The sequence below is a fragment of the Drosophila gunungcola genome (genome assembly GCF_025200985.1).
Source record: "Drosophila gunungcola strain Sukarami chromosome 2R unlocalized genomic scaffold, Dgunungcola_SK_2 000012F, whole genome shotgun sequence".
Lineage (NCBI taxonomy): Eukaryota > Metazoa > Arthropoda > Insecta > Diptera > Drosophilidae > Drosophila > Drosophila gunungcola.
In genome coordinates, this window is record NW_026453170.1 from 1,939,646 (window position 1) to 1,965,548 (window position 25,903).

Sequence of the window (25,903 nt, forward strand, 5' to 3'; positions counted from 1 at the left end):
CCAAACAGCTGTTGTCTGCACACTGATTTCAAAGTATATAAAAACATTTTGAAATATAATTTTTGAAAGCGCCTTAGTTTTAAATAGTAGACTTAAAGGTAATAGATAATAAAAATGTAGCAAGCGAATAAGTATCAAAATTATTTTTTTTTTGACTTGAAAAAAAAAACGCTTCAATCGGAGCCATTCAAGTTTAAAAATTGAAACTATTAAAAAGTCTTTTGTCATTTTTTTGTAAAGTGCGTTTATAATTGATTTTGAATAATAGATTTGAAGGTAATAAATAACAACAGCTCCGTTACAACTTAAGGGACCAGTACCGCTGATTAGTTAGGGATAATGCACGTCTACATAGCCTGAACCAGCATAAGAAGATCTTCTTTTAAGTAGTTTAGATCCGCCTGTTCGGTAGCGGACACTCCATTTGCGCCGAACAGCAGCAAGGAGTTGGGAATGAGTCTGTAAAAACGAATATTTGATTTACACAGGAATAACCAATATTTTTCCTCCACTCACTTGCAGTCGAATAATGTCTTTTCCAGATCTTCCTCGCCCAGTTTTCCCTCGCTAGTGGCCACCAGACTAAAATCCAGGCTTTCGTCTGCCAGGCACGATTGCACGAACTCAAACACGTCGGCTATTTTCTCGTACACATTGAAAGTACCCTGGAAATGATTCACCTTGTTACCCAAATTTCTCATGGATGACATCATCTCGTATTGACTTACTTGTATAAAGAGTCCATTGGGAAATTTAACCCTGACTAAAGCGTATCGGTACATGCGCAAATTGCGTTGCTCCTCGCGTTCGCGCATGGCCTTGGTCCTCAGCATCTGGGACTGGGCAATGGCCTCCGACCGCAGCTGCTGCTCCTTCTTGATCTCCTCCGGCGACAGGCGGTAGAACTCGTCGGGAAGCACCACACGCCGTGCTTGCGATGGGAGCAGGACCTTTATATTTCGATCCAGCTCCAGGGGAATGGTCTCCGAGTTCTTGAGAGCCTCCACCAGCGTGGGCAAGTCGAGGTCCTGTTCGGTCTGCTCCCGGGTCCACAGCAGGAATTGCTCCTCATCGATCTTCACCTCACTGAAGCCAGCGGCTTGCAGAACATCCAGGGCACCCTCCACGTAGCGCACCTTTTCACTGAAGATCTTGTTCGACATTCGTATCTTGCAGAACTTTTCCTCCTCGGGATTCTTGATAAGGTTCTCCAGATATCGGATAAGCGTGGCAATGCACTCGTCGGCCTTCTCCTTGACATTGCAATTGTGGATGATCAGGCAGGCGGTGAGGCCGCGATCGGCCTCCAGCTGCTGGTAAAGGAACTCCTTGATCTTGGCCTTCCACACGCTTTTGGGCAGAATCTCGTCGCTAATCATGGGGCAGCGGAAAAAGACGCCCTCGCAGGCCAGGTTGCGGTTGTCACCACCGGAACTGGAAGTGGACGTGCTGGTGGTCGAGGCCGTGGCCGTGGCCTCCGCCTCCTCCTTTTGGCGACGCTCTGCCTCCAGTTCCCTTTGGCCTGAGCCTTCACAGCCGACAGCGAGGTGTTGAAATCCCTGGAGGTCTTCTTGTCAATGCGAGCCAAGGGCAGCATTTGCAGCTGTTCTGGCCTCGTTGCTCAGTTCATTTCGTTTGGGGGGCACATAGGCCTCGTACTTTTGGCGGGAACTGCTGGAAGGAGCCTCCTGTTTGGTGGAATTCAACTTATGACCTGCGCCCATCGAGCTGCCCGTGAGCTTGAGCTGTGAAAATACTTGACGATTAGCAATTGATTTATATAGATTTAGTAGGGGGAACCCACCTTAAAGGCCGCCGCCTCCTCCTTCTTCCGCGAAAAGAACTTCTTGATCTTCGACATAGTTTCTAGATGCGCGGCGAGTGTTCCTTGGGCAGCTTCAACTTGGCCACCGACAATTTAAGCTCCTCGATTTCCTTAAGCGTGCCTGAAACGCATGACATAATCACTGTAACGTTTAACACCTGAAATCCGAATTCCAAGCGATTCTTACTTGGCCTGACAAACTTCTCGGTGATGACTTGGCCGTAGACGGACCACGAATAGCCGGCTAGGACGCAGGTTCCCAGGAGCAGGACGATCAGAACCTTCAGAAGCGTAGCCTGCAAATCGGTAAAGGCAATAGGTCCGTTCTCCCAACGAAAATCGCCGGTTAGGGATTCCAGATTTCCACGCAGATCGACAGCTGCTTTCAGTGCAACGCCAGCAAATTGCTCCACTTGTCGCGCAATCGACTGCAACGTTGAATTGAACGATTCCACGTAGAAATTGAAACTCATTGCCCGCTGAAATAGTGTCACGATCTTGTGTAAAAACGTTTTATTAACGCTCCTTTGTTTATATCCGTCGCATTATCCTCTTTTTTTCGCCTGTTTTTGTTGCAAGTGTGGCTGTTTCTTGTCTAGTTGAAAATACCTCAGAGCTTACAAAAATATACTAAATTTGGAACACCAAAACTGGTTTTATCGATAACTTTGTTTTTTTTTCCTAAGTGTTGGTAAGTGCTGAAAGGCTTACATTTGGCGCCCTTATTAAATTTAAATTGAAAACAGAATGAGGGAGCAGAAACTAACTTAATGGCCCTAAGGGCCTGACCTTATTTGATTTGCCCAGATTTTTGCACCCGCATCCTGTAATAAAAGAATGCACCTGCCATTGGCCTTGTTGAGTTTTTTCTTACTAACTAAGGACGGCACTTAAATCTTTATTTATTATCTTTGTAATTACAATTTCAATTCCGTTTAATTATAAAAATATTCTTCGCAATTGTATTAATATATAAATTTTTAAGCATACAATAATCGTTTTATTTGAAAAAAAATATTTTTGTATAACAATACTATACTGCTTACTTATTAAAATATTGAGATTTTCTTTAAAATGTACACTTACACTCAATATTAAAAAAATTAAAAACTGTCATATTCATAATGTGGCTTGGCTTTAAAAAAAGAACAACAGATTTTCAGCTTATAATTTAGTTGAACCATTTCATCTGTTTTTCTTCTGTGTGGTTACATGATTATATTTCGGGGAGCACACGCCCATTATTTATATGCAGGGCCAGCTGTCGTAATTGAATGATTTTCGATCGTTTCGGCAAGTGCTTTTGCTTCCTGTAATTTTCGGCGATTTGTGCTGGGCATCTCTTCCTTTCGGCAGTGTTCCCTTTTCGCATCTGCGATTGATTTTCGATGGCATCCTTGAACACGTTTCGGGGCAAGTGATTTGACCAAGGAGGAGGAGGAGGAGGAAGAGGAGGAGGATCACCATCAGATGGAGATCGCGCTCCAGTGGTGCGCTGCGGGTTCAACAGCCAGCAGAAGCGCCAAAAGTCGAGCGGGGCCAGCGAAGAGAAATCTCTTGCAGCTTATGGCTTCCGTATGCGCCATGCCTCGCGCTCCACTGGCTACGTGGAGACGGAGACGGAGTCGGAGTCGCAGACCCCATCTTATTCTGCTTCTCCTCTTCGGTTTAGGTTTAGGTTTTGTGGCTGCTTGGCTGTTTGGCTTTCTGGCTGTTTGGCTTTCTGGCTTTCTGCAACTTCAATTACACCAGCAACAGAGGCAGACACAAACAACAGATACAAATGTCTATTCTATTTCGCTTTGCCTTGGTTTATTTTATTTATGCTGGCTCATTTTTCTGTGCGCTCTGCTCTGGTCGGTTGATTTCTGTTTGCCAGCGCAATCAGCGGCTGGCAGTCTTGGGATTCGGGTCGGGGCGTGGCTGGTGCCAATGTGCCATCCCCCCCGTCTTCCACTTCCCAAGAGCAATGTGTCCAGGGCCATTATATCTATCACCATCACGCGATATGTTCTCACTTGCAACCAACCTTCAGCTAACCATCATTCAACGTCATCCCCAGCCATTCCGGCCCATCGCATCAGTTGCAATTGCAGTTGGCTTCTCCGCTGTTTTTGCGCAATTAAAATTCCACAAATGCTTCGAAGGGAAGGGGGGTTCTGGGCACCCAGAGCCGTCGAAGGAATGCAAGACTGGCGCGCATGCGCCGTCCTCCGTTGTCCGATGTCCGCTGTGCATTGCAATTGTTGTTATCAGCCATGCGCCGAACCTGAAAAACTAGTTTCGATTGCCAGCTGAAGACAGAGCGGTGTGTGGCCAAGACTGAGCAAGAAAGAGAGAAGAAAACTGGGGGTCCTAGAGCTCCTGGGGTATGCTGGAATCCAGGAAAAGAGCTCGGGATTGTTAGTGTGTCGACATAGGGAAATTTGGGCTTTCAAAGTAAATGTTTCTTTTTAAACAAAGAGATAAGGTTAGCTTCCTTGATAACCTGTATTTTAAATTATAAAAAATCAGTTGTTGTACTTATTAATTTTATATGTAATCTTAATATTTTTCTAACAAAAAAAGAAAACATAATTTAATCTTTGGGGTGTACAAATAAAGCAAGCAACTGAAATTATTATTATAAAAATATTGCCAAATTTAATTACATTAAAGATTTTCTTGCAAACCTGTTAACAAAGTTTTCTTAGTTCTTCATATTTTGTGTTTCATATAACAGCTCCTACATATAATAACTGTTTTTATTATTTAAAATACATCACATCTTTGCATTTCGAAATATTTTATGCAGCTCTTCCTACAAGATACTCCACCTGTCGATCAGTCTGCTCACCTGCATTCCGGCTGGCGTACTTTTTGCGCAAATTTCATGGTTGGGAAAGCCAGTAAAAGCCTCATCCATTTGACTTTTCTTTTGTTTTCTCCCGTGGCCAAAACTGGTTGTGCCAATTTATGGCCAACATTGCCGTGACTTTGTGCACGGTTCGCAAAAGTCAAGGTAAGAGACACTGCTTAAGCCAAGGGTTTCCTTTCCTGCTGACTTTTTATTGTTGTTTATTTTCTTATCTTCAATTGATATTGTCTTGGTTGGAAAGACGGGGGAGGGGAATCTGGCTCGCTCATTAAAATTTATGCACAGGAAACGGAAGCGCGGCAGACGACGAGCAGACACACAGTTGCGTCTCTAGGCCTCCTTGCTAGCCCTCTTTCTCCTGATGCCTGGTGCCACTCCCCCCGCCCCTTTGTGCCACAATCTTTGGCTACGCAAGCGGCGTGACAAACAGGCAGAAAGTGTCACTCAAATTGGCCGCAAAATTGAAAGTGATGACACGCCCACACAGTCACGTTGCCTTGCATAAGCAAGCAATTGGATGGGAAGTACAGGAGATTGGGGGAGTACGGATTGAAGCATTTAATGGACTACACTTACAAAAAAGACTATTTTTGAATTTAATTTCCGAATTTTTTTTTTATTAAGACCACTTTACAACCAGAATACTAAAATGACTAAAAAGTGTAACAATTAACTAAGATTGAGGAAAAAGGAAAGGTACAAGGTATTTTCGAAAATAAGTACTTAGTTAAGCTAAAAGATACACAATGTTTTAAGATAAGGTAAAAGGTACAAAAAATTGAAAACAAAAAACATCTTTTATTACAATGAAGTACAAATAAATCACTTTTAGGTCAATAGGTTCTTCTCGAAGTTGCAGTTGAATTATTATATTTTGTATACGTTCTAGCAATTATGTCTGGTTACAGTGAGTTTTGATATTTGTTATAAGCATGGATACTCTGGGTACTCCCCACTGCGTTTGAAAATTTGGATAGGCTGTTAAGGGTGTATTCTGGTTTGAAATTTGAAATCTTTTGAAAGTTTAGACTTTAAAAAAAATTATTTTTCAAATTTCTAATTATTTTTGGAGACACAGCTAGATCGGTGACGTGTAGTCCGGGCCCTTAGAATCGTTTCCTAATCCTTAAACACGTTTTGCTCGAAACACCTTTTTTTTGAAGTGGTTGACATGATATATCAAGTTCGGCAACTATTGTTTTTTTTTTTTTGTATTCTAAAAATGTTAATAAAAATCATATAAAAAATTGTGTATTCATTTACTTTTTATCTTACTAGAAAAGCTGCCTTAAACTAACGTTCTTAGACCAGAATTGCCGCATTGTTTAAAAATCCCGAACTGTTGCCATCGAATTAAACATTGGTTTCTGTGTAAAAGGGTGTTTTCATCTTGATTGCCGTTTGTACAAGGAGCGAATCATGAATGGAGGATCGCATTAATTATCGTATTCATGGCTGGTACTCGTATCTAATAGATGACTGCACTTGTTGCAATGAGGGGGGATGTTATCCCCTCACCATCTTGGACCCCATATCCCCCCGCCTCCTCCCCCCTTCACACTTGACTTACCCGAGCCACAAAGTTCGTTCCCATGAACTTCTTCTGGTGTGTGGCAATCAGACCGCTCTCTATGCACAACAATTTCCCAGCCAGAGTATCTCTTTGTGTGTGGGTTCTGCTGGCAATGACAGTTTCTTGCGCTGCCCTGAGACTTTTGTCTTGGGCATTTCCCTCAAAAAACAATTCACACACAGCTTTTCCAGCTCCCATGAGCGTGGGAGTGAGAAAGAACCGGAGCCCCGAAAAAAAAAAAACCAAACCGAAGAAAAAACGCAGAAATCCAATCCGCTGAACTTCAAGTGCTCTTGAATTCGCTGAGAAGTATTATTTCATCTAACGCGGCCGGAAGTCGCCAATGTGAGCGGCAAGAATTTGGCCCCCTGGGAGGGCCAGGCACAACATAAGATCTGAATTTGGAATTAAGTAATTACGCTTTCAGAATTTGACTTTCCCGCTGTGGACCGCCCGAAGCTTAGAAATAAATGGGACCTTTCGGCAAGGGGTCTCCTATTTTCAACGTTTTGAAACCTACTAATGGTGTCCAAAACGTCGCCTTATTTGGGCTTGGGATACTTTATGGCATCCGCTGCTCCTCTGACTCACCTGCGTGGGTCGAAATGATGCGTTTTCTTCGTGCATCAGTTCGATAAGGGGCTGGGATCATAAATTGTTTGATGCTGATGCCCCAAACATGCTTAGCATATTCTTTCGGACCAGAACAAACTAACGAGAACCGAACAACAAGTGGCTATCCCAGCATTCTGTGTGGCTCCGAAAACTCTTTCCATAAATATGTTCTTTTCTGTTTTTTTTTCTGTTTTTTTTTTTCTGTTGATTCACTTCATTTGTTTACCCCAACGGAGTCGGAGTTTCGTGGGAAATATCGCGCCAGTGCAGGCAATGAACTAATTAAAAAATATAACATTGCTGTGGAGTTCTGAAGTCTTTCGTTTGTGCAATTGAAAACCCATCCTATCGAGCTTCCTGCGACCGAGCAGCCACTTGAAGACAGAGTGAAAAGAATTTTTGGCTTAGTCATTTCCTACCCGAAACGAAATTCAATTACGGCGCCGGAAAAGCGGAAAAAGCATTTCTACAAATTGGCAAAAGACAGAAGACCGAACACTGAAGCCCGGTAGCCGGTCGGTCAATGTGGTATTATGTGGTCTATGGTATTATGCGGCATTGGTCGGAAAACAGTATAACGATCGACGGAACCGTCGTCGGTTTCCGTCCCTGTCCACTTCCGTCCGTTTTTATTGTTTTCGCACCTCGCCTTCCGTTCGCCTGCCAGCGGATATTCTACTTTACATAAGCGGCATTTCCTCAATTTTCCCGGTCTTTATATGATTTATTTGATTCGCCGTTTTGTTTTGCTCGCCGTGTTCGCCGCAGTTCAATATGTCTTTATATCTTGGTGATCGGTCATAGGAAATAGTTATGTTTGCCGCACTCGACCAGAATAAACACAGTGCCGGCCACGAGGCAAAGACTTAGTGCCAGCGACATGTATTGTTCTACACAAATTAAATCAAAATAAAATAGGTTCATTGGCAAACAAAAATACATATTTACTGATCTCTTTCAAGGGTAGTGTGTCCACTAATGCCGTTTTGGAGGGTTCTTCGTACAGCTTCCGGTATTCCGTGAGCAAAATCTCTGATTTTAGACGCACTGGCTGTTTGCCATCCTCATCATCATCTTCATCAGTTAGAAAACCATCCTGGTCAGCGGAATTATGGCTTAGGCCCATCTGCAGATAACGATTCTCCTGCGACTTTAGAAGAATCTCACGAGCTTCACGCTGCCTTTTCGCATATTCCAAGGGACAAAGCTTCTCATCGACGGCTGAAACCAAGGCCTGTTCGATCACTAAACTATGATCACATGCCGGCTGAAAAGAGCTCCGTGGTAGCTTCGATATGCAGGTCATATATAATGAACTGGCCGACTGGTAGATCTTTACGGGAATAAAACTGAGGTGGGAAGAATACTAATAAAAAAACATATCAATTTCAGCACAACGAACCTTTTTAAAAAGGCTTTGCTTGACTGCATTTTAAAATTTGGTCCTTCTTGTAACAACTATTTTCACACAATTATTTCTTGTTATGAGAGGAACTAAAAATGTTTTGCTTTGATTTCAATGTCAAGGCACTGTTGGTTTTTGAGCTTAAGAAATTTTGTTGATCTTAGATAATATTAAAAAGGTAAAAAGCGTTGATTCTTTTAAAAAATATATACAAGTATATTTTATGTTAAAAACTCTATAATATAAATCCAATATTAAAATTTTCAAAGCTTTTATAATCAACATTTCATAAGTTCAATGAAATAATTCTGGCTTATCTGATAAACTCATGATCTTTAAAATATACAAGAAATTAGAAATGTTTCGCTTTGATTAGAGTTCGAATAAACACTGAAAGCTTATAAATCAGACTTTTTTTTAGTTTTAGTTCCTAATGTGTTACCATAAAGACCATTTTTCATGAACTAAAAACTTGAATTTGTAATTTCAAAAATAGTTGTAGTCAATTAAGAAAAGTAAAAAAGAAAATCGAGTTATGAAAATTGGTGCCCTGATCTCATAAGCCTGTATTTTGTGCACTCCTTACAACCTTGTTTTGTGTTTAATTCGACTGATATAAAATAATATAAAATACAGAATGAGATTTCCACGAAATTTTCATTGGTTTGGTTGAACAGTTAACCTGACCTGCCCAAAATTGTAGATATTCAGGTTCTGCCGAATTGTAATAGGAGTTCAAATTCCTGTTGCGCCCTTTTTGAGTTCTTCGGATGCAGAGGCGTCAGCTGGTGGACATGACCGTGGACTGTGCCCCTGGTCGTGGCATGTGTCAGGTTGCGACATCTGTTGCCGCCTCGGTTTGTGTTTGGGTTTCTGTTTCTGTTTCTGTTTTACAAGGTAACAACCGACCAGGGAGCTCGGGTCTGGCTCATTTGTCTCACTTCCTTTACCTTTAACTACATCCCGGATGCTCCCGAAAAGCCGACAACCGAACTGCACTAAATGCAAACTTACAAAACCCGGCGACAATGAGCCACATGGAGCGAAAAAGCAGAAGCAGCAGCAGCAGGAAGAGCATCCAAATGTATCTGTATCTGCGTATCTATGCATCTGTGTATCTGTCCATTCATAGGAGGCTCAAAAAGAAAAACCTAAATGAAATGAGCGGATGCACGGGCGGATGGAGCGCTTTGAATTTGTATATATGCCATCGCTCTCTCTCTCTCGCCCACACACGGATGTATCTTTCTATCTATCCGGGTTCTATTTGACTACCGATGCTGATTATCGTTATCCGTTATTGTTATTGTTATTGTCATAATTGTTCCGCTGCGTTTTTTGCAACAGCTGAATTTAAATGGGAAAATTTCGGACCCATTACGAATAAATTGCCGGAAGAGTTCCGCTTTTTCGGTTATTTGATTTCCCTTTTTTTCTGAGAACTATGAACTATTCGCATTTATTTAATACCTAGATAACTATGTTCTTTGATATAATGAACCCCTTTTCAGTTAATTAATTGATCTTCCACATTGAACATTTTTATGAGCTTATAAACTTCATACATTTAATTAAATTCGCTATTTGAATGAATAATCAACATTTTCAATGTTTTAATACTTTATTTCAAGTATATAAATAGTGAGCAGTTTTTAAATTAATGTTTGGGTGTTAATTTAAAAACTGCTCACTATTTATGAATGTGATCTCTCTCCTTTATTTATGTACTAATACATTATTGTTTACTGGGAAGAAACTCCTGTTTCCCCATTTCACTCCCATACATTTCTGGCTATTTGATTTCCCTTATTTACTATGAAGTAACTCCAGTTTCCCCCCCATTTCCCCAACCTATTTAATCAAACACACGAGAATAGACTTTGGAAAATAAACACTTTCTGGTGATCTATGTAAGGCCTGCGCCTAAACAAATGTTAGCACTAACTTCTGGCCAGCAATAACAAAGAGTTTATTGCACTTGTCTGTGTGTGAATGTGAGTAGTGTGGGGTTCATCGTCGTGCCCCTTTCCGTCCAAATTTTCATCTGAGAACATTTGTTGGGACTTAATAATGTGCTAATTGGGCAAGCGTATATTTCACTTGTCAATGCGAGTTCTTCTGGGGGAATTGTGAAAGACATAAACAGAACATTAAGTCCCAAAGAGAGCGGTATTCCTAAAGACCCGTGCGGAATCGTTTTTTTGGGATTACTTAGCAGTCACTTCGCTGGCCAGGAGGGCAAAGATCAGAGATTCAAGAAACTTAAGGGGTTAGCACCAATTGCCATGCGCAAAAAGGCCCTTTTCGTTAATTTTTTTACGAAAACTTTAACATTTTTAAAAAAGTTTCTATATACACATAATAAATTTTATTATTTTTAAGGAATAAGTATGCAAGTTAAAACACATTTATTTTGGTTGGAAAAAAGTTGGTTTAGTATTTTACCCTTTGCAGGGTATATAATAATTTCAAACAAAAGTTTTCAACGCAGTGAAGGAATAATTTTCGACCGTATAAGGAATATATATTATTGATCAGCATCACCAGACGATTAGATTCAGCCATGTTCCATTGCTCCCATGGGAACAATCGAAAAAAGAAATATGAAAAGTTAATATCAAAAGTTAAGATTCCTCAACATAACAACATTCCGATGCTTACGAATATATGTTTAACAACAGCGAAACTATGACGAATTTCCGCTAAATTTTTTGGTCGTTCCTATGGCGGCTATATGACCTCGTTGTCAGATTTTAATGACATTAAAACCGTAAATAATAAACCATTAATAAACAATTGAAAAACAGCGGAGCTATAATTTTTTTCATATGTTTTTCCAATTGTTCCCATTAAAGCTATGTGTAAAACCTTAATTCTAAAATATTCAACATATTTATTTCTATATTATATATTTTGTAAAATATTAAACACATTTATTTTTCAGACTTAAGGTTTAATTTTAATAAAATCGGAAAACGATATCATAAAGCTGCCATAGGAACAATTGAACATTTCCCTGTTGTTCAAAGTATAGGTATTAAATTGGTCAACGGTTATACAAATTCATTTAGAGAAAAATGCACCTTATGTTTGTGCTCCATTGGTAAAAGCCACTTTTCTATTCAAACTTAAGGATATAACCGACAAAGCCACTACTAGGGATGGATCAAAGCATTTTGCATAGAAAAAAATAATTTATAAAAATCGACAAAATTTCGCTAGAAATATTTTAAAAATATATTAGTATAAGTTTTTTATACCATGCAAATATTCTGAAAATAAAGTAAAATTCGGTGTTCTAATGTACGTTAATGATTTTTGCTACCTCTATATTTAATTTTTTTTTGTAACGATTTCCATACGGAGTAGTTCTTGTGTTTCAGCCTTAGTTCATTTAAAAATTGTTATTTATTTTTTACCTTTACCTTTCGATTCCAATAAAAACACAAACTTGTTAAGTTATAAAATTTCATTTTATATTTTCTTCAGATGCGAACTTAAATAACTAATAGGACAGCATTTTAACTTCACTTTTTTCTATATTTTATTCGACTCCATTCGCCTTCCTTCCGTATGAAATGGGAGTCTGGAGCAATCTTTGACAACATTGAAATGCATGACATTATGGCTAGGACCTAACTAACGAGAGCACTAGCGACTAGGCATTACAACTAGCAGAACTAGGCTAGACTAACCGAATCCTAGAGATATGTACAACCAGAGAGGTGTGGGTATCCGTATCCGTGAGGTGGCGGTACCTACGAGAGCAGGGCCATTGCCCGGGCTAGTCGCACCCGGAAGTCCCGGTAGAGCATCTTGCCGCCCACGGGAACGCGGCACAGGTACATGTCCAGGCTCATCAGGCACAGGGCCTTGCCGTTCATCGGGAACTTCTGCGGTAGCTCGGCCGTGACTTCCAGTCCCTCGGACACCGCCATGTTGATGAGCCACTTCCACACATCGGCCCGCGTCCAGTCCCGCGGATCCAAGGGCAGACCATCGGAGCCCATGGGATGTAGTAGACTGGTGTTTCCATCCTCGCCGCCCATCAGGCGATTGTTGTTGTCATCGGAGGAGGAGGAGGAGGAGGAGGAGGAGGAGGAGGAGGAGGCGCTGATCAGGGTCACTCCCCCGCGGCACTTGTCCAGCATTTGGTAGGGATGGTGCAGCAGGTGGCGCTTGGCGGAGGGCGTGCCGCTCCCGTTGCCGCCCCACAAATCCTGACCCGCATTCACCTGCGAGAGGTCCAGAGGTGGCACACGTCCGGCGTATTTCGGATAGCTGGCCTCCACTTGCATTGCGCTTCCGTTCGCTGGGTGCTTGTTCTGGAATTGGAGAAAGAATGGCTGATTAATGGATGTGACTCATATTTAGAAGCGAAAGCGGGGCAGTGGGGAAGTTAGTACAACGGAAATGCTTTCACAAGCTGGCAATTGTTTTAATCGCTGCAACAGAAACAGCAAAAAACACAACAAGCACATAAGTACTAATACATACAATAATACGCATACGCCGCGTTGTGCACATCGTGAGTATGATGACCCTCTCTTTAACGATTATAGGGTATGGGTTTGGCATTACTCACGAGGTGTGATTAGCTCAACATGTTTATTGGCGTATTCTTTCTAGATGTATGTTTTTCTTGTTTCCAGCCCTTTTTTAACCACCTGTTTGAGAGCATTATTATTTTCAAAAGTGCAATAAAAAATAGTTTAATAATTCTTTATTATAAATAGAATATTTTCCAAATGATTGCCACTTAGAAGTGATTATATATAGTCACATATTTTTGTACTAAATGTTATGTTTAGGTCGTAATCAATCAAAATACGTTATTTTGGCTAAGAAAAGACCAAGCTATAAAAGAGTTAAATCAGCGAGTGTATCTAAAATTCGTCCGTTTTGGGACTTCCTTTTCGAATTCATATTTTGTTATTAAATCTGACCTTGTTGCCGGAATGGGCGGAGTCAGCGGATCGAGGCGGATCGCATGCGAAAGGAACCGCTGAATAATCATTATCAAGCGGCTGTCATATCGATCGGCGGTCACATTTGAGAGCGGGGAATTGAGGGGGGCGGTTCCGGGCAAGCGGCATGTGACTGACATAGAAACACAGGCCAAGCTTCGATTACGATTACAAACAACATGGTCAGAGATCAGGGGAAGCCGGGGCGGGGAGCTGGGGTCAAAACAGAGTGGAGCGGAAATAATTACCAGCCCAATTGGCAGCTGCGAATGTGGCGAGCAAAACAAAGCGCCACCGAAATGGGAATATGGCAAGGGATCGGGGGCACTAAAAAAATAAAGAAAAAAACAGCAAGCGAAACATCCGCCGACGGATCATAAAAGGTGTCAATGCGAATGTGGGTAAGAATGGGAATGAGAATGGGAATGGCAATGGCAATGGGAAGAGAAGCCAGCGGAAGCCCAGCGTTGAGATTTCAAGCTCGCCAAAAGGGAACCTTAATAGTTTTCCGGAATGAACTCCCGTCAGCTTCCGTTTAAGGAAATGCGTAAGGAGTCGCAGCGGTTTTAATTACACAGCTCATTGCCAGCTAAAAGAAAATTCCCACGAAGCGTTATTCATACAAAGAAAAGGAAACGAGGTTGGATATACTTATGATAACATCATAAACTTCACTTATTAAAAACAGTTACCCGTTGAAACTTTGTTAAAAATAAAAAAAAAAACGATAAAAACAAAAAACAAGTACGAATGCTTAGCACACCGAATTCATTTAAATACTTATTCACTTCTCAATGCCAGGGATTTTTAAACTTCAGAGTGCATGGACGCAGCCTAAATAAAATGGTCTCTTATCGAAGTCCAATAGATTAATGAAGAAGAGAAAGCCATTAGTGCGTCCTACGCCTATCAAAACGAATAGTGAGTCAAACAGCGGATATCATAAACTATTCGAAAGCCATGTGCAGCGACATTTTAGACACTTTAAGGTAAAAATAACAAAGCACTAGAGAAACCCCCCGGTGAAGAATGACCCATAAATAAGCTCCAAGTCTTGCCGATCTTCAGGCGGTCCACAGCAGGCGAACTAAATATTTGTATCAGCTCTATTCAATTATTTCATTTCAATTTTAGTTCATAAAAGTTAACGGAGAAGCCCAGCCATCAGCCATACACAGAGAGAAAATATATTACTATTTTTAAAGATAGATTGTGATAAAAACATTATATAGAATGTTTTTCTTAACATCAAAGCAAAATTTAAAGTGTTTATGGATTTATATTAATTATTTATATGTTTCGGGCTTAACCACTTTTGTTAATATTTTGTTCCAAATGTACATCCACTTCCGCCTACGTTAGAAGCCAATCAAAACACTTGAAGTTCTTTTCGGTTTCCCACTCCCACGCCCGGGAAAAGCGTGTGAAGAGCGGAAAAGCGGACAACCAGAGCGGATTAGTCAGCGATTGCCAAATGGATCTGTCTGCGAGGCTTCCGCCGACTTCACCCCACCCCACCCACACCGACACCCGCAACCGCTCGAGTTGGGTTCGAAGTGATTGATTCGTGTTGTCAGGGGAATGCACTACAGCATATACCTACATATAGCATATGGCATTGACATTCGAGTTGATCGGTAGCTCGTGCTCAGCACGCTTCGCTTTGTTTTTAGGTGGATGGTGATGATGATGGTGGTAATGGAAATGGAAAAAGGAAAAAGGAAAGGGAAATGGTTTTCAGTTACTATTCGGTTGACAAAAGTCAATGGCAGGAAGTCGAGTCGTCGGTCCAACGTTCGCATATCCGCCTGCGCGCAAACACAGGATGCACTCCCCCACCATTTGTCCCTTTTTCAAGGAAACGCCCGCAGATACACTCGCACAAATAAATGAGGAAATGCGCCAGTTTTAATTACGTTCACGAAAATATCGCGTTCTGGGCTCGCTCTTCTCGTGCTACTTAGTAGCAGCCACTAAACCAACACTCACGCACACCGACTTTCGACTTTAAGTGTGCAAAAGACAACGAAACGTAAAAAATCGTAATTTGAAGTTCGTAAAAATGACGCGTTTCCTGTCATTTGGCGAGCACTTTAAGTGCGTAATTTGCTATCCGCCAAATATATGTGATTCTCCGGGTCTGAGTGTGTATCTTGTCTGTTTTGTCGACGGGTGTTTATGCCCCACAATTTCCTCTTTCTCCAGGGTTCCTTTTCATCTTCCGAGCAGCTTCCGCTTAGCGAAACATTCTCCTGCGTGGATCACATTTTTTGTGAATTTATCTGGCAGGCTGGCATGACATATAAATCACCATAATTAAAGTTTATTTAATATTGTGTTTTGTCAAAACTGGTTACATATTATACATACTCGAAATTTCATTTATATAAAACAGAATTGTTAATCTATAATAATATCGATACAAAAATTTGTTGCGGTTTTAAATGTGTAACACATATAAACTTGTCATTAAAAGCCAGTAAAAAAATATATACACTATGAATAATTAAACCGAAGGAAATTCATAAGCATTGTTCATATCCTCTAAATATTTCAAGATAATCAGTGGGCTGTTTGGTAATTTGTTGAAATTATATTCTCATTTTCTTGGCTAGCTTTCAAGGCAATAAACTCGTCCATTCATCGGAGTGCAGCAGACGACAGATGATCATCTGCTGAATATTGTTAAAAATACATTTTTGCCCGTCTAGCAGTCGGGCAACCGAACCGGATTCCATTTATGCACATGCTGCTCTTGTCGTTGTTGTTGTGACGTATGTTCGCTGATATTACAAATCATGTAACGCCATCGAGGCAGCGAAAATACATCGTCTGCCTGACGTCTGCTATTGCCATCTCATTCTCTGCCTCTGTCCCGCTGTATCGCCATCTCTGTCTGCCCCCAACAGTCCCATTCATCATTTCCATTAAACAGTGAAAGAAATCCCCATGAACTGCAGGATATGATCCCAGAATCCCTTAAAAATACCCTGGTATACAAAATGAAACTAGCTTTCATGAATTTTAGATTACCATAAATATTTAAAGTTCTAAGACTTTAGTGAATAGTGGGTTCAATGACAATATACTAAAATCAATCTTTTCAATTATAAAATATTTAAGATAAGCGTAGAAACAAGTGATTTCCAAATAATAACTTACAAAACAAAATTAAACAAATTACAAATCTCAAACGTAAAGTTAAATTACATTCATGCAATTAAAACAAAAATTTAATTTGAAATTGTACAAAAAAAAATTTGATAAATTTTAACAAAATAATCAGCAATATGCGCTTAAATTATTTCTACAGATGTACTTTTAAAAAAGTTTTCGATTGCTTTTAAAGTTAAAATATATGTACGCTGTCCCTAGGCACAAGCTTTTCTCCCAGTGTGTGGCACTGCGGCCCCCGATGTGTGATGGACGGATGTGTGACGACTTTCGGTCTTGTTGTCGGTGATGCGTTTAAAAATATAAGTACTGTGCGGCCAAATGGCGCCAAATGCATTTCGAATCGCTTTGAGTCTTGTCAAATGTGCAGTAGCCAAGTAAATTAAAATAAGAGAAAACGGGGGTGCCGAAGAAAGGAGAGGGTGTGGTGTGTGTTCACGCCTCGCACGTGTCACCGCGAAGTGAGGCAAAGCAGCCGAGCCCGAGCTCCAACTCCTCGCCCTTGGGTCAGCAGGAAGTGCCCCTCAATTGCTTATCAAAAAGTGGCATAGTCAGAGGTTTGTCATTTCCCTCTTTGCTTAGCAGTGGCGAACCGGAGCTGAGTCAGCTGGGAAATTAATTAGGCGGGCGAGGCCAGGTGCAGATCGTTCGGTTTCAGTGCTGCAGCTGCAAAGATTACACAGAATGCCTCCTGCAACCCTCGACGCCTTTACTACCACACATATCCATATCCTTTGCGCATGCGCGCGCATTCAATGAGGATCCGAAGAACAGAACAAACGAGAAACGGGGCAATAACTGGCGAAACCACGAAACCATCCAGCCGAATGCATCTTTATCGACTTGGCCACAAAATTTCTTTTTGCAGCTGCCGTCTTGGCATTTTAAGTGTCGCTTTGTTAGTGCCCAGGACATAATAATAAGGGTATTTTGGGATCAAGTCTTGAACAATTTTTTGTTTGTTACCTTTTTAGGTAGGTTAAGCTTACTAAATCAAACATACAATATGTTGAGCTGTTTTACTTTTCAGTCAAAAATAAATTTTCTCATGCAAATGCCAGCTTAACCTCTAGGTACATAAGGGCCTGGTTGAAAAACTCTTCATCAACTTTCAAATTGTAGCTACTACTCGGTTTCGTTTTGGCTCAGTTATGAAAACACAAGTTTGGAGGTCAATTAACCACATTCACATCAAAACAGACAGACAACTTTTGTCGGTTTGACTGCAAGACGACAGCTAGCAACTATAAAAGCCAAGTCAACTTAAACCTTCGGAATGTTTTTCGGTTTTTTTTTTGTATTTAGCTTGGAGTGTTAATGAGGGCCATAAAAAATATGTAAACCGACTTACCTTGATCGAAAATATTTTAATCCAACAATAGTTTGTCTTGCGAATCGCCGTCGAGGTTGACTTGATGGAAAAATTGATTTGAGTATTTTCAATTTTTCAGCCTTTATTATTTGTTTGGATTTGGTTGATTTTATGTGTATGTTTTAATGGTATTTGCCTTTTGGAAATTGCACTTTGCTAAGGCCGCTCTCGCTCTCCCAATGGGCTTGTATCTCTCGGATACGTTTCACAACTTTTGCAGCAAGTAACGTATTTTTCACGCTCTGAACTACTTTTTCTATTTCGCTATGGCTCGGGTTTTGAAAGTTTTTTGTTGCTGCTGCAATTGGCTACGTTTTTCACTTAACACGAGTTGAAGTTGCGGGTATTGTTTTGGTTTTTTTCTTTTATTTTTTGAGTGGTAAATCCAGTTTGCCAGTTGCAATCGTCTGGCGCACTGCGAAATGTATCTTCGTATCTGGCGGATGAGTGAGTAATGCGCACTGCAAATGTATCTGAGTCCCAAAAGGTATCTCTATCTGAGTTCTGTTCACGCGCGCTCCACGTTCTCAACTGATTGCGATCGTGCTCGTGCAGCGCGTTTTGTTGTCTGGCTCTCACTCTCCGAGTTTGCTCTCTGCGCATGCTCTCTCTCTCTCTCTCTCTCTCGAGTCTTCCCCGGCTTCTCTCAGCTCTTTTGGCTGACAGCTGTGGATACATTTGTAGATCGTGTACTGAGAAAAATTAGGATAAATGAGTTAAGACCGCTTTTATATATCGCATCTCAAAAAGTATTTGGAGTTGGAAAAAATTTCTAACGACGTTAGTCAGAAAAAGTTATAAAAGTTAAGAGTTGAGTTCCTAAATTTTAGATAAATTGCTTAAGACACTGCTCAAACAATTGTTTGAAATCAAATGAACACAATATCTTCACTTATTTTAAGGTCCATTTGACAAGCTCCATAATCATAATTAGTGAATATATTACATTAATTTATTTTTAACTTTTGCTTGAGCAATGCAACTGTTTAGTTACGATTACTTTAGATGATCAGACAATTTTTTTAAAAACAATAACAATAGGGTAAAATCTCTTTGGTGGAAATTCGCTTGAAGTTATGTACGTTCTAATTTTAACCTTATAGATATATGGATCTTTTCGATTATCTTAATTTTATAATTTAAGTCCATTACAATATATCAGAGTTTTGCTTTCGTTTTCAATTTGTAACTAAAATGATATACTATATTATACTATCAATTTCAAATATGAACTTTTTCCATGTGTACGTACCAACAGACCCGCATCTCGGGCGGTTTTTGCTGCTGATTGAGTCAACAACTAAGGTCAATGGAAAAAGGGTCCCGTTCGAAAAAGAACGAAACAAAAAAATTAAAACTCTCCCTTGGCCTAAAAAAATGTGGGTTAACTTTGCCTGGCATCCAGCACTTTTTGTTCAAGGATTAAGGGATTTTAAAACAGACTTTAAGGTATTTGTTCTCTTATTTATAGGGGGATTTTAAAAACATCGATATGGCGAGGGAGAAAGGTAATCCCCTGGGTTAATTCCTGCATCTAAATGTTCCAAAATTCTTGTGGGATGCTTTCATCAGCTATTCATTTAGATTTAGCTTTGAAACACCCTTGATTTAATATTTCTGTTCTCTGGTTGGTATCTAAATCTGTCACAGAATTAAGCTTTCGTTCTCTTAAATTAATTATGAGTAAATTTTAAAATATTTGTTGATTTTTTATGTAAAAACTCTTAAAGCCAATTAGTTTGTGAGCTAAACAAACCCCATGCCCTTGACCCAAATTGGCGGCTTACTCTGTAGGACGTGCTTTAAGGTCTAAGCCATATGGAAGATTACCCAACTAGTGCTTCTGGCAAATCTCCATAGCTAAATCCGAACGATTTTAGCATTTATTTCGGGCTTCTCATTCGTCTTTGAAAGATTCTCATTAATGTCAAGCAAACCGCCTTAACTCAAAATTTAAGATTTTTACAATCCTTGTAATTCATTGTATGCCTTAAGCACAAAATTTTGACATGATTTGAGAGATACCATCTGCGCTTAGAAACAAATTAATCGAAATTATGTTATGAAAGATTTGTGATAGAAATCTCTAATGTAAAGTTAAGTTTATTCTGTTATATGTTGCAAAATGAATGAAAATTTAACAAAACACAAATACAAGAAATGGATATAGAATTGTCTCTGTTATAACTTATTGATTATTTTCATACAAATTGTAATAGTTTTAATATCTACAATTTAAATTTATTTAAGACTTAAAAAAACATACTACAAATGGTACTACAAATGACATTAAATTTTCTTTAGTTTCTTTAGACAAGAAGTCCAAGTCCCTGAAAATTACTGGAGTTTCATTGACTAGATTCCGTTGAGTTTTCAACTCATCGTCCTGACTTGCCACCCAACTTATCCCCGTTTTCATTAACAATTTCCAAAGATTTATCATTTTACCCATGCACTTGTGCATTCATTTATCCTGCGAGTAACTGAATCATTAATTTTTTCGAACATACCTAATTATTCAGCCAGCAGTGATCGCCGAGTAATTACAGGAAATCCCTTTCCTGCCGCGCACTAAAAAGCATTTCAATGTTTTGCGGCTGACACGCATGCCATTCCATTTCTGGATATCTCTGGAGATCCTTTTGGGGATCGGATCGTGATCGTAGCATATGGCACATACTTTGGGTCAGTCATGTGTCGGAGAGAGAGCTGTCAAGTGCGTGCCCGAATCCTTTTGCTCCTCGCGTGAAGCGGGATCATGCCGATGATCGAGTTACGCCAGCTTACTTGGAAATTTTATCAGCAGTTGCAGGACCACGCCCCCGCCCACGGGCACGCGTACGCCCTCAAAAGGTGCGCATGAAGGATCGAATTGGATCGGTTGAGTTGCACTCGAATTGCAGCGCAGATGCTGCACCTCCTCTTTGAAGCGGTGTCCTGTTGCGATCTCAAGTGCATCTAATGGCTTGTTTATCAGCAGTTGTCGATCGCCGGGCAAATAAATTGAGTAGGTACCATTTTCCTTAATTGATTGCGGCGTCGCTCTAATCATTTCTAATTGCGATGCGAAGGACGCACACAGATAAACACACAGAGGAAAAAATCTTTTCTAAAATACAAAAGTATTTAATAAACAACCAAATTTATTTATTTTATATATGAAGTTAATCTTTCAAAAACATTTATTCAATATTAAAAGAAAATTATGTTCAAAATTATATATTTTTTAAGATTAATTAACCAGCCCATATCGGCTTGACATTTATTCTTTATTTTTTCCGTGCGTTAATAAATTATACTTTATTAATTTTTAAAAAAAATTCTTAAAGACAACTAAAAATTATATATATATTAAGCAGCTATGGCTGACACCCCTCCCGTAGCCTAGCTTAAACTTAAATAAATAAACATATATATGTTCGAAAATAAAATAAGCAGCATAAAAGTCACAAATAAATGTAATTTAAAAGTCGATCTTTTGGTTTTAAAATTGAATGTTTTTTTTTTTGAACAACTACAATTTAAAGTATCCAAGTCTATTGAATGAGGAACGATCTTGACTTAATGCTAAATTGCTATATATATTTGTATTCGTTATAAAAAGAAATGTAGTTAATATTCTTAAGAATAAATTATTCTAATCACAAACTCCCAATTCTTAGTTCTGAATGGAATTTTCAGTGCACATATACAGTTAATCCCTGGCTCATCCTGTCCACATATGAGCCCAAGCCAAAGCAGCTGCCTTGCGTCCAATTGCAACGTTTTTTCCCTATTGTCCGGCCAGAAATCGGAATTTGAATCTACGCACTAGGGACGGGTATCTCGAAAACGATAAGAATCGCCATGGACAGGATGTGCAATGAGAGTTGCCAAAAAAATAATAATAATACGCTGGAAGGAAAGGCCTGAAAAGGATATTTACTTAGGCGCTCGTACGTGACTCTGTGAGGTAATTTCTGTGTGTCCGGCTGATAATTGCCCAAAGGAATGCCTGGATATTTGCTTAGTTTTGTTGATTTTCAATTACGTGCCTGAGTCCGGATTGTGTTTGCGCATAAATTGCAGGCAAAGGAAGTTAAACCCCCAACACGATCGGGCACGATAGTTAATTTACACTTATGTACATCTGGCAGCTGTATGGGCATTGGCATCGGGAATGGGGAGCGTGTGCCGTGGAAATATATCAAATTCCCTAAAATATCCATCCAACATTCGGGGTGTCGCCAGCTATATATAGAGCTAAGCCACCCCCGAACTAAACGATTTATGAGCCATTTATATTTTCGAAATTTTCCTCGGCTCCAGCTAGAGATCCCGTCCACAGTCATTAAATGTCTACAAAAATATACAGAAAGTAGATGTAGCGACAGTACCATAGAATAGGATAGTAATTTTAACGATCGCACAGGGGGATTTCCCCTGGAACAACTAATCCCAAACAGCTTCCAGTTCGTGCTCGGCGTTTTATTGGCACTTTCCCCAGACTATAAATCAATAAACAGATTGTGTGGCATCTTCCGTCATAAAGTTTTCAGCGTTTTCCTTCGGAGAAATCTGCCGGGAGGCGTAGCAGCTGTCATGTTTTCCCGGGTTTTCCTCGGATTCCATAGGGTTTTCCCCCGCTTTCTCAAGTTCCCAACAGAAATCTTATTACGAAAACGTTCGAATCAATCAGTAGAACAATAATAAAACCAAATCAAGTAACCGTAAATAAAAAAGCTGGAAAAAATAAGACGCGCTCGTAAAGAAACAGGCAGACACAAACATCGCAACGAAAATGCCACACAGTCTGTAAAAAATACTACACTAAGAAAATGCAACTCCTTTATTTGGCTTTGATTAGCTTTTAGCTTCCTAAAATACTGTTAAGCTAAAATTTACCTTAAAAGCTTTCTATATATTTTTTAAAACATTAAAAAAACAAAAATAAATTTGGTGTTCAATTGACTAAGACCGATTTCATAAGTAATATTTAGATTTTGGTTCGTAAACTGTCGAAGCAGGAATTCGATTTGTCTATGCGCTGCTATTTTTCCCAAAGATTAATTTTTAACCCTCTTTAGTTTTTAGTAAAAAACAACGTTAATTCTTACCATGCCATTAAGGCTTTGGCTTTTTAATATAATTGCTATCCAAACTGTGCTAAATTCTGAAATTTAAATGAAATGCAACTTTCTTGTTTCCGAGTAGAATTTGCACCCAAGTTTTCTTAAGTGTAAATGAGATTCCAAGGCAAGATCTGATGGGTATATCACCGGGAGCTGGGAAACCGCGCACAAAATACCGGAGACAATAGGGCAACAAGCCGCAGCCGACTTCCGCTTTCGTTTCATAAATTCGGATTAAGGCATTTTCAAATGATAACAATGAAAGTAAATAAAGAGAACGGCGGTGAAGAAATGCTCGGTGAATCTGATTAACGGCAACAACACCGTCGTCGACAATGGCAACTTACAAAACGTGTCACGTAAATGGTTTGTGGTCCAACCCACCGGGCAATAAACTAACAACAACGTGCCCAGAACAATCCACGCACAGAACAGAAATAAACACCACAGAACTACAGAGGAAAGCTCACCGGATTGTCTCTGAAGGGAAATCTCTAATGAGGCGACGGTTCTTTGTTAGTTAAACCACTTACACAAATCCGATCCGATTACGATTGTGTCGGAAGGAGGTAGCATAATACTTAAGGCTTTAGGGAAATCTTTACCTACGAAAAGGTCAAGTAACTTCCTATGAATTAATATTTATTTTAATTTTGTTTAATATTTTATCCCAGCGCTACAAGCATGTACTTATCGTTAAGGAACCAAATCAAATTTTAAAATATTTATTCAGGTTTTTTGGAACGCTATTACCTTAATGGTTAATTCAAACATTTAAAAAAGTTTAAGATAATAAAAATCACAGTCTTGATTTGAATTTTTATATTTAAGTATTAGATTCACCCAGAGAAAAATTTCCATAGAAACTAACTATTGTTACATGAATTTAAAACTATTGGGTATGAACAATTTTTCAATAAGTATTAAATGAATATCTCGAAAGAATAAAAAATTAAACTAATGCGGTTTAAAAACTAGGCCTTAGTCTATAGCTTTAGACTCTGCGGTATAGAAATAATACTAAAAAGTAAAACTGAAAGAACTTTAATACTAATCTTTCTTTTAAACTAATCTTTCAGTTTTTTTTTGCTGGACAGACATTTATAGGCTAAGACTCATAGTAACTAACACAAAAATGCTAAAAGAACAATAATAACGCATTTTATGATGGGGCTAGCAATATCAATCGATATTTTATCATCGAACTACAAGCTCGTGAGCACAGGATCTTATAAAAAATTTCTAAGATTGGGAACTAAGTTCAAGAAAATTTTATCAGTACTAATTTCAAATGGCCCGTTTTATCTATAGCATAATAAGTCATATTTTGCCAATTTTAAATATTTACCTTTAAAGCTTGATCATCTTTTGGCCACAAAAGGATAAATTGTCCTTTTCAAAATTTATTTTATGTTCGTCAAAAGCAACCACATTTTAAGAAGTATAAATGGATCCAATTAAACCAGTGACAGCTGATAATGTGGCTTAGTCCTTTATTCCATAAGCCTTTAACTTATGCCAATATTAAAATAATAAGACGATTGACAATGTTTTGGACTAATGTATATTAAAACATTTAAAATTGTAACTAATAAAATTTTCCACGGTGTCAAACAAAAAAAAGGATCTAACGGACTCAGTTTGGCAAAGACAAACACAACAATGGACAGATACCAATCGACAAGCCATAAATACGTGCATCCGCTGAGTGAATGGCTCGTCGCATTTGCCAAATATTTGAGCCTAGACAATTGCATTTCCTGCCCAAATGCCTGCTGTCCCGCATCCCGTTCGCCAAACAACGCATGGGATTAGGTCCTCCTGCAGGAGCCGCAGGATTCATCTGTTGCTCGAGGTCGAGGGTGAGGGCAGAGGGCAGAGGGCAGAAATTAAGGCTTCTCCTGAGCGGAAACGGGAATCGAGAGGAGAAGGCGCGTTCGCTGTACACAAAACAGGAGCAGGGGAAACACGAAGACGAACGCAGGGAATTGTAAAAACAAATGTTGGCAAACAACAATAACAAGGAAAAGGATGTCCTGCTGAGCGAGGAAAAGTGCGTAGAATGCTATGCGTTGCAATTAACATTTCTACACTCAGGAAAATAAAATCAAATTCAGAACGTTAATCTGATTTAATGGTTAACATGTTCGTAACACATTTGAAAATAAAACTGGTATTCCTCTTTTGTTTACCTACCAGAGCTGTGTATTCAATAAATATCAATTCTTTTCCGTTTACATTAAAAAATGTAAAGCTAGTGAAATTAGTTTTTATTATCATTCAAGTTAGTGAGCTATACACCTCTTGTTAGCAATCCCAAATATCATATTAAAAGTAATGAACTAGATTTGTTTTCCATTAGCATTAATTTTCAAATCAATTTTCTTTCAATATCATTACTTTTTAAAGGGTTTCAAAAGTAATTAACATAAAGCATTAGTTATCGTAATAATCAAATTTCAATTAATTACGAAAGAAATTTATTAGGCCATTTTTCAAGATAAGCCGGGAAGTGTACTTGGCTGTATCCTGCTGTATCGTAGCCATAAATACGAAATACTTTCACAAGTTCTTGTTTGTTGTTCTCAGTGTACCCATGCCGACATCCTCTCCGCAGGACATGTGGCCAGGCAAACGCAGCGGGGAAACCAAATTAGTTTCTCGTTTCAAGGCAGTGTGAAATGCAGCGCAGGAAGCTGGTGCAGCAGGCTCAATTTGATTGTGGGTCCATTGTCCGCTCACGTCCCGCTCAGGTACACAACTTCCAAAATATTGCCAGTGATTAGTGACTTTTGGTCGGTGGCGATGAGGAAACGCCTGCGGCGTTAATTGTTTGTCCCTGCTCATTGCTGTCCACGTCTTTTGATTTGCACCGCTCTAAGCGGTTAATCTGGGCCACAGGAAGCGGAAGCGACAGTGCCCACGACGGACGGAAGACGGAAGCCGGAAGATCCGGAAATTAGTTGGAAATTTGCTGGTTTGTTGCAAACGAGAGAAACAGATA

The 25,903-nt window shown here is 39.5% G+C and overlaps 4 protein-coding genes across 4 annotated transcripts; all 4 read right to left on the bottom strand.

The window, feature by feature from the left end:
* Positions 1-199: 199 nt before the first annotated feature.
* On the bottom strand, positions 200-1,946 carry LOC128255827 (UBX domain-containing protein 6). The gene is given in 6 exon segments (XM_052985590.1): positions 200-459; positions 517-665; positions 729-1,519; positions 1,522-1,588; positions 1,590-1,745; positions 1,805-1,946. Coding segments are annotated over 6 exon segments (1,332 nt in total). The 5' UTR covers positions 1,862-1,946; the 3' UTR covers positions 200-347.
* On the bottom strand, positions 1,805-2,427 carry LOC128255829 (uncharacterized). Its single transcript, XM_052985591.1, has 2 exons — positions 2,013-2,427; positions 1,805-1,946 (listed from the first exon to the last, which is right to left on the bottom strand). Exons 1-2 carry the CDS (start codon positions 2,296-2,298, stop codon positions 1,867-1,869), a joined length of 366 nt encoding a protein of 121 aa, XP_052841551.1. The 5' UTR covers positions 2,299-2,427; the 3' UTR covers positions 1,805-1,866.
* Positions 2,428-7,411: 4,984 nt separating this feature from the next.
* Positions 7,412-8,406, bottom strand: LOC128255708 (uncharacterized). The gene is made up of 3 exons (XM_052985405.1): positions 8,273-8,406; positions 7,819-8,219; positions 7,412-7,760 (listed from the first exon to the last, which is right to left on the bottom strand). The coding sequence occupies exons 1-3, from the start codon at positions 8,299-8,301 to the stop codon at positions 7,669-7,671; spliced, it is 522 nt and encodes a 173-aa protein (XP_052841365.1). The 5' UTR covers positions 8,302-8,406; the 3' UTR covers positions 7,412-7,668.
* Positions 8,407-11,726: 3,320 nt separating this feature from the next.
* Positions 11,727-18,307, bottom strand: LOC128255825 (uncharacterized). Its single transcript, XM_052985588.1, has 2 exons — positions 17,768-18,307; positions 11,727-12,600 (listed from the first exon to the last, which is right to left on the bottom strand). The coding sequence occupies exon 2, from the start codon at positions 12,571-12,573 to the stop codon at positions 12,034-12,036; it is 540 nt and encodes a 179-aa protein (XP_052841548.1). The 5' UTR covers positions 12,574-12,600; positions 17,768-18,307; the 3' UTR covers positions 11,727-12,033.
* Between the last annotated feature and the right edge of the window lie 7,596 nt (positions 18,308-25,903).